Genomic DNA, 15,716 nt, shown 5'->3' with positions numbered 1-15,716 from the left:
TATGGATACCTCTAATCTCCAATTCTTCACTTTTTAAATCCACTAGTTCTCTAGAAACATTTCCTGCAGGGGTTCCTGTGTGCCAGCCGGTGGCAGTGTGAGCCCACCACCGTAAGTGATGGCATGATTCTGCTTTTAAGCGCCACCCCTGCGTGCTGACATCATTTCTTCTTTTCCTTGCCCATCAAGGTGGACCAGGAGCCCTATTCCCAGCATCTTTTCTGTGTTTTTACCAATATTACAAACAAAGTTTTATGACGGTGTGTAGGAATATCTCCAGGGCACAAGCCTTGCCACACCTATAGACAACAGGTCAGTCATAGTTCCACATAATGTAAGTCTTTGGTGTTCTGGCTTCAAACACGATTCGAAGGCCTGCAACAAATATACCCTGATGCATTAGATGATCATCAGGGGGCACACACTTAACCACTTCAAAGCTGAACTCAAGAAGGGGGCCAATCCTGTTTGTGGTCATGGGTCTGTTCTTGCTTCCAGTACCAGACACCATCCTCGATTAAGTCCAGGACGAAGTTGAAAGAAAAGTCTTAAAGCAAGCATAAAAAGACAAAGGGAGGCCTGACCATGTCTTTCTGTTCCTACTTCAGAGAAATGTTGTGCAGGTGACACTCAAAAGCTCTGGTGATGGTGGCAAGATTGGACCTAGTTGTGAGATTATAGTTGGTAAGTGCTGTGAATTTACCAGACCATTGTCGACTCTGCAGCAGATAGATGCTCTTAGAGAAGCTATGCTGCAGTTTTTACGGATGTCTCTGCATTTCTCTGGTTTGTCACCCGTTCCCACAGACCCATTGGGATCCCCACTTGGACTTGTTCAGGAGGGTTCTTAACAATCACAATTTTCTCTCCCTCAGCCTGACTCTCAGTCAACACAAGGCCATGCCTTAACAGCTCAGCCACAGACCCTTCTAATAGTGCCAACCTTGGCACCAGCCTCAGCTCTAGGGGCATAAATACCTGAATGTGGTGTGTGATGCTTTAAACTTTGTGCCACTTGTGTGCGATAGCCTAGTCTAAAGACCCTGAATGTGAATTTTTTCATGAGCAAACGTGTATGGGAGGGTACACGGAATGTGGGTCCTGCCTGGATAGAATCCTCAGGCATCAGAATAGCTCTCTCTGTGAAACATTTGGGTAAAGACAAGAAGGACCGCATGTCCTCTAGGCCCACATAACTCTCATGAGACCTGCCAATGGTAGCAGCCATTTCAAATGCCTAGAGTATAGCTTCTTTGTAATCCATACCATTGTTGTTAGGCAATTGTGATACAAAGTTGCTGCAGCTGGGACTCTAAGTTGGAATTCTTGATAGTTGTTCTTTGAAGTCGACTAAAGACAGCTTGAACTCAGAGAGGTATCCTGCATCACACTCCCAAGGATATAAACCTGCTCTTGTTGATTTCATATTCAAGTCATTCATTAGGATTATAGACTGAATAGTATGCTTCTTTTCACAAAGGAGTCATCCATTTGGATACAAACTCCATTTCATCTGTTAATTCCATAATGATTTATACATTAGGATTACAGATTTCTCCACATTTGTTTATTTCAAAGTTAGTTCTCTGTGGTCGCAAAGTAACCATTATACTGCAATCATGCTGGCACACAGTTAATGTAAGATAGGACGCCTTGTCAGCAATATCAACAATATGATTATCATGGCTACAGTTGGGGTATACAATACTGTTAAATGACTTTCATATTACAGTCCTCAAATTGTTACGGTGAATGTAATGAGGAACACTGGAAGTTATTTCCTTGTATTGAAGGTAACTCTCTTTAATGAACAAAATGTCATAAACCTAAGTGTAATTCATAATTAGTGTATCAAGCTTTATTACACTACATCTTAAAAGAAATTGTGAATTTGTAGTGGGATTGGTACTCTTCTAATTCACTATTCTGCCTCTCAGCCTTACCTCAGGCCCCCATGTGTTCAGAAAAGTGATTTCAGTGGTTGCAGCTCCACTTTGTATGTTGGGAATATATATGTATTTCTGTACCTAAGTGACTGGCTGCTAAAGTCGGACTCAGACCACATGAAATAAACTGTTTCATTGTTGTCCCTCCTATGGCTTTCTGTCCAAGAGCTGAAATCACATCTTCGACTTGTGTGGAGGACTCCCTTGATAGGGGCCATCCTGGACATGATACATATGAAGGATTTTTCTCCTTCGCAGCAAGTCCAGAACATTAAGACTATGGTCCCGACGTTACTGGGCTGTGCTTTGGTTCGTACTCTGATAGTTCTGGGACTTCTTGGTCTTCTGGTCTTGTGAATACTGCTTGTGCCTCATGTCCATTGGCACATGTGGGCTCTGCAGTGGATCCTTGACCTTCAGTGGACCCAACACTGGTGCTAACTCTCAGACAGAATCCGCATATCGCAGGTGTTAGGCCAAGACCATCAACGGTGTTTGACTTAGGATCACCTGACATGCAGGCAGGAAACCATTATGCCTTCTCCAGCTAGAGCTCGAGGTAGTGATGGATGCAATTTGTGGGTGTGGAGCTTAGCTGGATGATGTGGAGATCAACGAATTCTGGTCCCAGGTGGAGCAGCGTCCTCATATCCATGTTCTGCAACTGCTTGCTGTTCTATTGTCCGTCAAGGCCTTTCTTAATTTCATCAAGGGCCGGTCAGTCCAATTCCTGGTTAACAATACAACTGCCCTGCAGTACTGTAACATGCAAGGTGAAGTGGAGGCTGTGCTCTTACGCTAGTGGCTCTGAGGCTGTGGCTGGACCCTTATGCAATATCTCCATTGGTCAGCCACCTGGGAGTGATGTTCAGGGGACATCAGGGTGATGAGCAGAGCAGGCATCACCTTGACAAATGTGAGTCTGTGGTTTGAAGGATCCATCTGAAGAATAAATTACTGTTGCTGACACTCTTTCTAGTGGATACTCTTATATAATCCCAGATTCCTCACCACTTGCCCTCCTACTTGTTCTTTCAGGTGGGCTTCTGGTAGGTTGTAAGGTTCCAACTTGGAGACCGCAGACTTTCAGCATTCCAGTTATTTAGTTGCTTTGTGTCCGAGGGTGCATAAGTGGCTTATAAACTGACATCAACATGCGAGTTGGCATCTAAGTGCAGCTATGTGCAGCCACTTCCAAAAGTGGGATGAAGTCGCAACAGAGTCCAATGACTCTACTGCCAGTGATAAGAGTTTTTGCAGAAAAAGATTCCTCATGTGGTTTGACACCTGAGAGGAACCAAAAAGAAATGGAATCTGTGGCTCGATAGAGTATCCAAAAGAAAGAATGCTACTGAAAGTAAGTAACATGTTCCTTTGTATGGCACAGTTTTCCTGGACTAGGAATTAGTCTACAAAGTCATCCTAGTGCAGACTTGGCCACAGCCTCTTCCTCTTACTGTTCCTTCTTTTCTTATTTTTATTAATCCAGTACAGAATCTTAAATACTCACATGGATTGGCCTGCAACACAGTCAAGTTTCAATAACGGAATACAGTTACAAAGCACTAATACATTCCACAAAGTTCTTTACACCACTTCTTTGTGCAAATGCATGCCCAAAGTTCAAATATTGATCAACAGAATCTGGACAGGTGACATTTTACACTTGCAAATGGGGTTTGCAGCTACATATATGTTGTCACTATTTTAGGATTCTCACATTCACAATCTATAGGGTTTGGGCAGATTTGTAACAGTCCAGGGAAAGCTTGCCTTCAACAGTAATTAAACCACTACAGTTTTGTAGATTTACGTGCACTCATGTCACCATGGCAGGTAACTTGCCCTCCTTCTCATACAACATTTAGTGGCGGGCTCAGGTAAAGGGTTTTCTAAACATAGAAAATATTTTCTCTGTGGAGTAATATAAAACAAATGTACATTTTCGTGGAATGATTACTGCACAGAAATTACCCCTTCCCTGTGCACGATACTCATGTAAACGTTATACTTCAAGTACCACCAACATCAAAATGTCTGCAACAGCTTCTAATGCTTGAAATAATACAGTATCTTTAAAGATTGCTGAATCTTGCTCAAGTACAGGTTGCAAAGAAAATGTACAGCATTAGTTGCTAAATTAGGATGTTGGTTTTAGTAGCCATAGGTCTCCCGAGTATTTGTGCATTGTGGAGGACATATGCTAAACTGAGGTTATTGGATGAACAGCGATAAAGGACTTAAAAATAAGTTAACTGTAAGAAATTGGTGTACTTGGTGGGTGATGGTGGGTAAAACTTGACTCAAGCAGCAACCACAGTTCTTCTCAGTGTAAAGTCACAGGCAAACCCTAAATTAACCTGTGCCCAACCCTCGGGTAGCTTGGCACAGGGCAGTCAGGCTTAACTCCGAAGCAATGTGTAAAGTATTTGTGCAACACTTCGAACAGCAGTACATTACAAAAAGATCCCGCACCAGTTTAGAAAAACAGAGTAATTTGTAATAAATAAAACAAGACCAAAGCAACAAAATACCAATCAGTAGAAACAGAGATATGCAGTTTTACATATCTTTTGTGAAAATAGCTCCAAAAAGCACAAAGCGCCAACTGGCTGGCTACAGGGATCCAGTTAGGCCCACTTAACAAAGTACCTTCAACCCTGGTTTGCTGAGGGTCTGCGTCGAAGATGTGTTGCACAACCAATGCAATACGCCTATCCCGAGGTGTGATGAAGCTGCGATGGGACGTTGTGCGGCATTGTCAAAGATCCTGTTGACAAGGGCTTGCGATGCATAGTCCAGGATTGAGGATGAGTTGCACAGTCAGAGTGATGTGTCGGTTCCAAGGAGAGCCGTGAGGCTGCAATGTGGAGTCTGGCATCCTCGAGGAGGCCATCAATGAGGGATGCGAGTACCTGCACCATGGATGCGTGGCACAGCGTTTGGTTTCAAAGAGGCTGTGGAGGTGATGCGGTTCTTTATGATGGGTGAAATCCACGCATCAGCGGCAATGCGTCGGTTCTGATCAGTGGTTGTGCCGCACAGCAGAGGAGATGCGTCTGTTCTGCTGGATCCACAGAGACTGGTTGAGCACTTTAGACTCACATCCAAGAGTCCAGGACTTGGGTGGCACCACTTCGCAGGGTAGACTCACAGATGGCAGAGTCTGGGTGCTGGGTTCAGGGTGGTTGGAGCCTTCTGTCCCTGAGGCTGTAGTCAGGAGGCCAACCAATTAGCCTTTGCAGTCAGTGTGGGATCCTGGGTTTAACAGATACAGGTCTAGTTCTTCTCACCCAGGCAAGAAGACAGCAGGTCAGCAGTGTAAGACAGCAGTACAGCAAGGCAGTAGACCAGTAGTCCAGCAGCATGGCAGTCCTTTTTATCCACAGGTCCAGATGTGTACTGAAGGTGTGGGGACTGAGGTCCTATATTTATACCCAGTTGTCTCTTTGAAGTGGAGAGAAGCCTATAGAGGTTTCCTTTTGAAGTCCCCAATTATCCCGCCTGCCCTGTCCTGGCTCTAGGTAAACTACAGGGGGTATGCAGCCTGTTCAAGTGTATGTAGGGTTCTGTCCAGCTCCACCTTTCTATCCTGCCAGTGATGGCCCATCCAGGCACACCTAAGCTCTGTACTGTGGATGGCTGTCTAGGAGGAATACACAAAGCCCAGCTACATCTGTTCATCTGACCCAGGGACAGGCTACAGGCACTAAATGGCTAAGGCAGGAATATGCAACTTTCTAAAAGTGGCATTTCCAAAATTGTAATATAAAATACAACTTTACCATGAAAAAGGATTGTTCATTGAATTCCAAAGAGGCCTCCCGCTTAGAGTAGCAGAGCCGGGCTCCATCGCGGTAGGCCTCAACTTTTGACTTTGGCCTGGTCAAATGCGACCAGCTGTCTGGATTGTCACTTTTGTTTTCTAAGCACAGGAAAACATTTAGGCCCTCAATATAACATTGGCGGTATATACCGCCTACCGCTGCGGCGACAGCTGCCAAAAGACCATCGCCGCGGCTACCAGCCATCCTCCGTATCATGACCACAGCTGGATTTCCACCAAAAGAATGGTGGAAATCCGGCTGTGGCCATGCCGGCGGATGGCGGTAAGGTGGCGCTCCTGCCAGCAGCAGCGCCATGCCAGTAGACTGCCGCAGACCGTATCATGACACTTCATATGGCCTGGCGGTGTACTGCTGGTGGACACTGCTGCTGGCAGCAGCGCAGTGCCCCGTCCCGTCTCCTGCCGGAGGACCCCCTGACTACAGGTAAGTCGGGTGCTCCGTCAGGGGAGGCGGGTGTTGTGTGTATGTGTGGGGGGTGTGTGTATTTCTGTGCATGTGTGAATGCGGGTGTGTTGTGAGTGCATGTATGTTGTGTTGTGTGTATGCGTTGCGCCTTTATGTATGTAAGTGTGTGTGAATGGATGTCTGCATGCGTACTTCAATGTGAGAATGAGTGTGTGGATGCGTGTGTGAATGAATGTGCATGAGTGAAGGGGGGGTCTTTAGAGGGAGGGGGGCTGGGGGAAACCAGGGGATGGGGAGGGGAATACCCCTATCAGTGGCAGTAAGGAAGCCACAGAAACCAAGGCGGTAGGCGGGGTCATAATCCTGCAGGCAGGCTAGTGACAGCTGCCGGGATGGAGACTGGAGACTCCAGCCCGGAGACCGTTACCGCCGTGGCAGAGGGTGTGGTACATTGGCGGTTTGGCTTGAGCCAAACCACCAATGTCATGATATGGGGAAAAGTACCGTCAGCCTGTTGGCAGTACTTTTCTCCATTTCACCGCCATCCGCCGGGGTCATAATGACCCCCTTAATCATTACAAATATTTCCGGTTCTCTTTATTGGACCCTTGTCATTTTAGTGTCATTGTAGAGATAAGAATATAATCTAAATGTATAAATTGGGATTGGATTTTTAATGTGTTTTGTGTTGTGCTTACTTGGTGATTTGTGATTATTCAATGTTTTACATACCTGTCTCCTAAGTTAAGACTAACTGCTCGTTGCCAGGCTACCAAGGATTGAGCTGGGTTTAATTTATTGGGATGTTGACTGGACCTAGTGGGGTTTTGTGACATGTTGCTAAGTGTAGGTACTTACCTGCCCTCACCAAAAATCTATTTTCCAACAACTAGCATGTCTTATCAGTTAACTATCTCCATAGAACCTGTCTTATTTTTTTATGATGCACATGGCTCACATTAGATGTCCCCCTACATCCCCATTGGTTCCCACCCTTGTCATGCCATTGATGGGAAGCTGACAGGCTGGCCTAAGAAGAAGTGAACATGGGGGTATTCACAGAAGTGACAGTTGACCAAGAAAAGATAGGTATGAGAGTACGGTATGGAGAGGAAGATTCTTGAGAGATCTCCCCTCAGCACAAAAAGAATGGAGAAGCAGCATATCACAGATAATAACGATAAGATGCTGGCTGATAAGGATGATACAACTGAACTAAAAAACATGACAGAATGTGGGGAACAGCTGAAGGAACCAGACAACAGACATCCTTACAACAAGCAATGGGGAAATCAAACAAGATCAGCAGCTCTAGAAGATGAGCATAATTGCTAGGCAAGGTTTATTTTTTCAGGTCTCTCAGGTACCCATGGCATTTTAGGTACTGCAGTTACTGGATTATTTAATGCATATACAGCAGATGTTGACCTTATATAACATCAGCACTTCTGTTTTAGAGTTATGTTTGTTTTGAGGACTTTTTACATTGACATTTTTATCTTCTGAATGCTACTGGTTGTTATAAATTAGACTTTACCAAGTTCAGTTTGAGATAAAAATACTCATCACCGTTTGCCAGTCTCATAAATGGCCTCGATAAACTCTGTGATTATCTATTTAATATAATCCTGATACTTTTTTTAAAAAAAATTGTTCTAGAATGCATAGTTTGGTTTTCTAGACCTCCTTACACTAAGGACTGAGTCAGTGTGCTAACTAGGGACCATTTGGACTGCACACACTCCACAATCCTCTGAACAATATTGAAGTGTCATGGGTTTCAGGAAACTATAAATACCATGAGACATTACACGGATAGTTAGTGGAACACACTCAAAAACACACTTAAAAACACTAGAAAATGAGGAATATTTTTAAAGATTTGTTTCAAACTCAAAACCATCTCCTAGTGTGCATGATGTGAATTTAATCTACAAGAAAGACATAAAATGGCAGCAACAACTTTTACCAGAGATGTGAATAAGAGGAAAAACTCCATCATAATTGCTGTTCTAGGTTTATAGCAATTCTACCCCATTGTGCTACTTCTAAGCACTAATCTAGTTTTAGAAAATAAAAGTTAATTTAGATTTTCAGAGATGGTTCACACCAGGATACCTGTTTGAATGAAAGGCTTGTGTTCAATTTAATAGCAATGCTTGCTATTCTTGTTGTGCAAGGCCAGCTGCTTTGATAAATTCAGCAAGCGAAGGCTGTGTAAGAATCAGTAATGTGATTTTGCACGGCTAGCCCTGTTGTCGCCTTTCATGAAGATTCCTCTCTATCCCGTTACTTTTTGTGCTCTGCTTATATAACATTGTTTCAAAGTTTCACAGTGTGCCTTGTAAGCCACAGAGCTAGGTGCTTAATATATCTAAAACAGTAGCGCACTACCTATTCGAATTAGGGTGCCCTCTCAGCAACTAAATATCTAAAATCATTTTTGACTGTGCATATTAAGCTAGATTCTCTTAGATGTACTTAACTTACTTAATTTGTATCTGCGCTTGTTAAAATGCTAGAAAATATTTCAGTTATTTTCCACTCAGTTTCGAAAACTAATTTTATGTTGGAAGTAGACTTTTGATACCTGTAGTGAAACAGTGCATTTTTTTATAATGAACTTTGTTCTGCATGAACCAAAAACTTGCCTGTTTTTTTTTTTTTTTACTCCCTTCCAGAAGTCAATTATACACATTTAATAACTTTGCAATCCAAATGATAATTACATATTCTCTGTGCTGAGGGGCCAAAGGTGCTGTCAACCACCAGCTACTTAACAGGGTTTAGCCATGGAGGATGTGGCAGGAACAGTTGTCAGATCAAAGGACAGCTTCCACACTACCTCGTTTGATTTGGGTATGCCAAAGAGAAAGTGCTGCAAAACAGGGTCATAAGGCATAGGGCAAGGAAGTAGACAGGACTGGGTAGGAAAAATTCTCCATTCACTAGCTAGTGTACTTGATTAGACTGATTCCTCACCACTACCTCCTCAGAACATTCCTGGACCTGGGAAGACCAGATCTGAAAATGAATAAATGAGTACCTGCTTGAAGAAAATTATTTAAGGATTCTCAACTCAAGCTAATGCCAAAGGAATGCAACTGCTCTCTCAAAGCAATCAGGTTTACCTATTTAGCTTCTCTAAGAACACAAAAACCGAAAGGATACCTGACTACATGGAGCCCAGCTGACTACAGAGGACAGGCCTCTGCATCAGGGAAGGACCTACGAAGGGGAAGGCCCAAAAATGTGTAGATTGCCCTTTTGAACCGACTTTTGTTCCCCCTCAGATTTTCATTATATATCTTTTTAAGCTGACTCTGCTTTGGGCACCGCGCCTGTACAAATGTCCTACCACCCAGTGTTCCCCTCGGTCTCCTGACAAAAATAATACCTCACTTGTGTGGGTGCCCAAAGCAGAGTCAACCTAAAAATGTATTGAAATGAAAAACTGAGGGGGAACCACAGTAGGTCCAAAACGGCAATCTATATATTTTTGGCCCTTTCCTGTCCGCACACACTTGGCCTAGGGGAGCAGAAAACAGCCAAAATAATGCCCCTATTATGGGGAGCAACCCTTGCCTAAGGGGCCGCTCCCTTTCAATTAAAAAAAATCCCTAGGTTCTAGTGGGGTGGATCCCTGCTTGAGGATCCCCCTATTTGGGCAATCCCCAAACATGGATCCACTTGGGAAAGGTATCATTGGAAGGGGGAGATTCTCTCCTTTCCAATGATATCTCTCTATGTGATTCGGTGCTCGGGGGATGAGGTAGCCTCAAAAGGACTGAAAGTGAAATGAGCCGATCGGCTTAATTCACTTTCAGCTTCACTGTAAGGGTGTTAGTTCGCCGTGCGCCCGGGTTGTCGTTACAGTGACAAAAACATGCTTCGGGCAGCAGGGGAAACTACATGGGTACATGTCCTGACTGTTACCTACACAGCACCCTGCTCTAGGGGTCACCTAGGGCACGCCTTAGGGGTGACTTATATGTAGAAAAAGGGGAGTTTTAGGCTTGGCAAGTACTTTTAAATGCCAAGTCGAATTGGCAGTGAAACTGTACACCCAGGCGTTGCAATGGCAGGCCTGAGACAAGGTTAAGGTGCTACTGAAGTGGATGGCACAATCAGTGCTGCAGGTCCACTAGTAGCTTTTAATCTACAGGCCCTGGGCACCTATAGTGCACTCTACTAGGGACTTATAAGTAAATTAAATAGCCCAATTGGGTATGATCCAATGTTACCATGTTTAAAGGGACAGAGCATATGCACTTTAGCACTGGTTAGCAGTGGTAAAGTGTGCAGAGTCTAAAAACCAGCAAAAACAGTACCTCAAAAGTGGAGGTATGCAGGCAAAAAGTTAGGGGTGACCACCCTAAGGCTGTCAGGTCTAACAGCGAACTATCATAATACATACAATTGTCATACAGCTATTTGTGTATGTGTAATAAAAACAAGCAGCATTTGTAATAAGTATTCGAAGGCTGTTAGTCATAAAGGAATAGCCGGCATGTGCATTACCTGGTGGGCACCGCGACATCAATCTGCAAATACACGACATTCAAATGCATGACAAAACCTGATTCGAGGATGATGTACATTCGGAACCCTATGCGCCCAGTTATAAAATTTACTAATCCTGGAATGAAGAACGTAAGGAAACGCAAAATAAACTTGAAAACAACCCCTGGCAGAGATGATTTCTTCTCCTGATTACAAGCCACAGGGACTAGCACCCGAATCCTCTACACAGGGCCTTGCAAAATTAAATAAATTCTACTCCAAAACCATTTAGTAGTGACGTACCTGGCTCTACGATGTGGCTTCTTGTCATAAAACGGTACGTATAAATTAATAAAATACATACATAATTGTATATATTCTCGCTGTTCCGTGTGTTTTTCTTGACCATTTATTACTCTGGGATTAATTTAGTGTGATTGATCTCTATATAAATAATTATATGCACATCTTTACATTTACATCGAATTAATATGTTCAGCTTAATTCGTTGTGTTTTTTATTTTTTATTTTAGCCTGTAGATGGCACTGTTTGGATAGACAAAAGATTTTTTTAATGCAAGTAACTTTTTTTCCCCCCGGGGCAAAGTGTGTTGGGGGGGCATATTATCATTTTAACTTATAGTTATTACGTGTTCCCCTTGTCCCTAATACTTAACTCTTTAATGTACTGTTTCCCTTGTACGTTTTGTCTTTTTTTTTTTTTTAAGTTTACTACCTATCTTTTTGTTATACCTCTTTATTAAACCGAAAGTACCACCTCGCCCGTTTTCAGGTCCCTCTATACATTTGCTCCTCGTTGGCTTGCTTCTTTGGTGCCCATTTACAAGTTGCTCGTAAACACAGGTGAAAACCCCTTTACTTTCGTCATCTCTGGCGGGCACACTTGTTCATCTCCGCCCAAAGATCGTTTCCTGCACTCCTCATGATGTTATGACGCAGCTTGTTTCTGTATACTTTCTCCTTTTCTGTTTGGTGTGTTGGTACCTTGACATTGCTGCCTCCCTAAAAATAATAACACAAACTTGATGATTGAATAATTACTACTACCATATTTCAGAGGTGCAGTGTTCAGTAGTCTCCGTATTTTTTTAGGTGTGTCGAGGACTTAAAAGATGCCGAAATTACCTTAGGCGTATGTTACTGCTGGTATTTAAATATGTATATATGATAACGCAGCATAGTAATTCCATTACATTTTCTTTTATTATTCTGTAATTCCATTTACGTACTCTTTTTTTTTTCTGCTGTTTAACGTTTTGATTTCGGTACGTTTTTTAATAGAGTTGTTTACCGGTTGTAGAGTAACAGAGTAACTAAGCATCTGTACTAATGCAGCATTGCGCTGTGAACTACGCATCTAACAGTTATTTTCTAAGACATTTGAAGGTCAAGACTAAAAACACTCGGTTCTTCTCCTGCCGTACTTCCGTAGACTCCTAAAAGAGTGTTTTTGCTGTTTGGACATCAGCAACTACTTTCTTGTCAGAAGGCCTCTCATTATGTCGCCTCCACGTATTGATTTTGACAGCCGCCGCAGCGTAAATCAGACAGTTTGACATTTAAAAACGTTGGCTGATCAATCTGTGCTTGCCTTATTCATTCCTTGATGGACATTTCTGCAATTGTAGGGCGCTGTACTCAGTCTCCCAGAGCAGAATGCCCCTCTGCATACACACAGGGCCCCTGGAATTATGTGATTTTGCTGCTCACGTTTATGCACATAGTTATGGATGTACTGCTTTTACCACCTGTATCTTCAACTGCAGCCTAATCTTCAGATAAACAAAATGTTTCTCTCTCAAATGATCAAAATTTACTAAAAACACGGCGATACGTGTTGCCACACTTTGGGAGGCATTTCGCAAAGGTTGACTAATCACATTTCTGATGTTAATTGCTGTATTTGAGTGCAAACAGTTAATAATGTGAAACCTTTGCCCAGATAGTGATAACGTATCGTGTATAAAAATGGCAAAATAATGAAGTAATACCACCACATAATTTGGCACGTTTTGCCGCATAATTTGCAGTTTTCTGCTGTATAATTCAGATAACCAAGCCAGATAATTTACTCCACCTCTGCTGCATAATTCCGTTCGTCCTGGTCTTACTGAAGGGGACGGCAGTACAGAAAACCCGACTGTGCAAATTACTTTGTCTGCTAAAGTCTCCTACCGCCATGCCTCATTCCCAGCAACACTTTGTTTCCAACCACTGTATTGTTATATCAGGCCATAAATCATGAACATCATTGGAAGCAAGCATCACTTCCTGTTAGTGATAGTAAAACAGACGTCCCTCGATGGGTTCCCAGTTCAAGAGTACAACATGTTTTATGCATATGCCTCAACAATACAAATATTCAAAAACAATGCACACCTAATAAAAACAGACGTGGGTCTGACGTTTGTATAGAAGGGTCAGAGGTGGCCAGTGCTGCATGGTTAGGCCTGTGATAGTGAGAATGCCACTCAAAGTATTTATGCTGCCCTTCGTTTTGGAGGAGAGCCGATCACTAGTATGTGTGTCATGAATGATGTCCCCCAGTTGCACTGCAGGCTTGTAATGCCTCTGTGTATCACATGCCCACGCCTACATGTCACAGATTTTTTTCCGTGTCTGCTACAGAGCCTTACCTAGTTCCATTACCGTCCCACCATTGTCCTGGGCCGGTTCTCTCCCCTGAAGCTCCAAGTTCAGCCAGAACCTTGTCCCAAGTGTTGCCCACAGTGATCTCAAAACATACCACGTGACCTCACGCGGGATGCATCAGCTATGCACATGTCCACAACCTGCAGTACAGTAAAGCAATTAGTCATACAGTGCAAAGAATATGATTGTGTGTTTATCTTTGAAGTAAATGCCTCTTTACTTTGTTTACAGACACTTGGTAATATCTTAATGTGTTTACAACAACCACAGATCAAGTCCTACAAAGTATTAGAAGAAAGGTAACTGCATCCTCTTTTAAAAATGTCTGAAAAACCGTCATTTATGTTTGCTTTCAAATAAAATCTATCAATTTGTTTGCCTTTGATATTCTTAGAATTGCACCAATCGTATTTTTTACGAAATAGAGTAGGTTTTGCACCTAAGTCTGTTTTGCAGAATTGAACCTGGAAACGTTATTTGACGTTTTGTTTTTTTGTCATTAAAATATTGTGTATAGTTATGTTAGCACGGAAAAGAGCTAATTGTATTACATATTGTGATATCGTTCCATAGAATTCCATGCATAGTACATTTATTGCACATGAAGTTTGTGGGACCCTGCATGCTTCTTTTGTAGCTAAAGCTGCAAGAAAGGGAAAGAACGGGTAAACAGGTACTTAGAACTGGTTACTGTGAAAAGAGAAACAGTTAAAATACAAGTAAGGTATAGTGTCAACATATTCTGTGCAGTGTGTAATGGACAGAAAAATGTGATGGATAATATGAAGATTAAACAAGGAATCAAAGATCCAACCACCTTCTCATCCTTAACATCAATCCTTTCAATCCTTCCTACCGTCGCACCAAATGACTGTGCACAATGTGCCAACACCAACAATTACATCCTCATCAACTACTCTCTCACTCACTGTCCATCAGCCACCACCATCTGAAGTCACTAGTCTTTTTAATGATTCTCTTTGAAACATCAAATTCTGGCTCAGCATACACTCCCCATCCGCCACTGACTCACTGGTACCTCAAGGCTAGAATGGCATCTGTGCCTATAGACAACCTAAAGTCGGGGCTCAGCATCACTGTCATTCACAAGGAAACTCAACTGCAGAGCTTCCCCTACTGCACTCCACAACACATTTGTATGCCTTTGTGTACCTTTACTCAACGCACCATTGAGGCTTTCTGGGAACACCACAGCTACTTTATTAAGCGCTACTTGTGAATGAAAATAATCATCAACTGTAAAAGTATTTCCTTGTGTGTAATTGACGCATCTTCGTTTTTATGCCACTGTTGACTCTTTCACATAATCAAACGTGAGTTAAAGAAAGCTCTGTAAATCTAGCCCGCCTTGTTTAAGAGGATTGCATGTGTCTGGAAATTAATATTACAGTTACTTAGCTGTTTTGTACATTGTACACAGCTGATAAGAATCCACAGTGACTAATTCACTTTAATGTCACTTTTCCATGCCCGGAAAGTGTTCCATTCGTTTTGAAGTGTACTTATGGTTTCATTCTATTTTCAGAAGCGAACATGCCGGCGATTGTGAGGTAAGACTTGCATGCTCTTCACGTGGTTTTACATGTAATTACCTCAGTGTGTCCCCCCCTGGTGAAAGCATTAGATATGTTTGACTCACAGATTTCATTGAACCTTGGTTTCTTTGGGGTTAAATAACGCACAAGGACATCTACACACCAAGGACCAAATAGCTAAGTTTACCGTCGTGAACCGGACCCCAAATGTCTTAGTTTTTACAGAATACCCAATCTCTATTCAACATTTCAGTGTTCGTATTCTCAAGAAAGCATGGCATTTTAAGGGTAAAATACATGATATCATTATCAAAAGGACAGGCTTGGATTCTACCTTACTCAGCCACTCTTTGGTAGAATTCAGTGAGCATCTAAGTCAATGAAATCTCCCAAAACAATTGGGGTGGCACGTGAGGCTTAGTAAATCTTGTAGGGGCAATGGGTTGTATTCTCCTATTAAGTAAATCAAGCAAGGTTAACTTTATTTTAATTGTAAAATTAATGGGAAGCACACATCTAATGATTCAAGCTAACTCTAGTTTACTATGTTCAGTCTTTCAAAAAACCTACCGCCCACCACCAGTGTCTTTTTTTGTGATCCGAATTATTACTTGACAGCCTTGCACTTTCTTGCCAGACTGTGTTTCGGAATGGGGTAGTCCCACTTGGTTTCTTACATTTATGGCTCATCTATGGATGACTTAAACCAGGAAGTCAGCTTTTCATGGGATCAGCCTCACAACTGCGAATGCGAGCGGCCCCTGTGACTTGACTTGTACTTCAAC

General features: G+C 42.6%; 1 protein-coding gene across 1 annotated transcript in view; it reads left to right on the top strand.

The window, feature by feature from the left end:
* Nucleotides 1-15,716, top strand: part of DPY19L1 (dpy-19 like C-mannosyltransferase 1) — a 377,005-nt gene that overhangs the window by 201,348 nt on the left and 159,941 nt on the right. Inside the window, exons 16-17 of the mRNA XM_069215489.1 lie at nt 13,607-13,674; nt 14,922-14,946. Of these exons, the coding sequence (XP_069071590.1) occupies nt 13,607-13,674; nt 14,922-14,946 (93 nt within the window). The remainder of the gene's footprint in view (nt 1-13,606; nt 13,675-14,921; nt 14,947-15,716) is intronic.

Source organism: Pleurodeles waltl, chromosome 2_1 (genome assembly GCF_031143425.1).
Source record: "Pleurodeles waltl isolate 20211129_DDA chromosome 2_1, aPleWal1.hap1.20221129, whole genome shotgun sequence".
Lineage (NCBI taxonomy): Eukaryota > Metazoa > Chordata > Amphibia > Caudata > Salamandridae > Pleurodeles > Pleurodeles waltl.
Note: the sequence above shows the minus strand (reverse complement) of the source record. Positions and strands in the feature narration are given on the sequence as shown.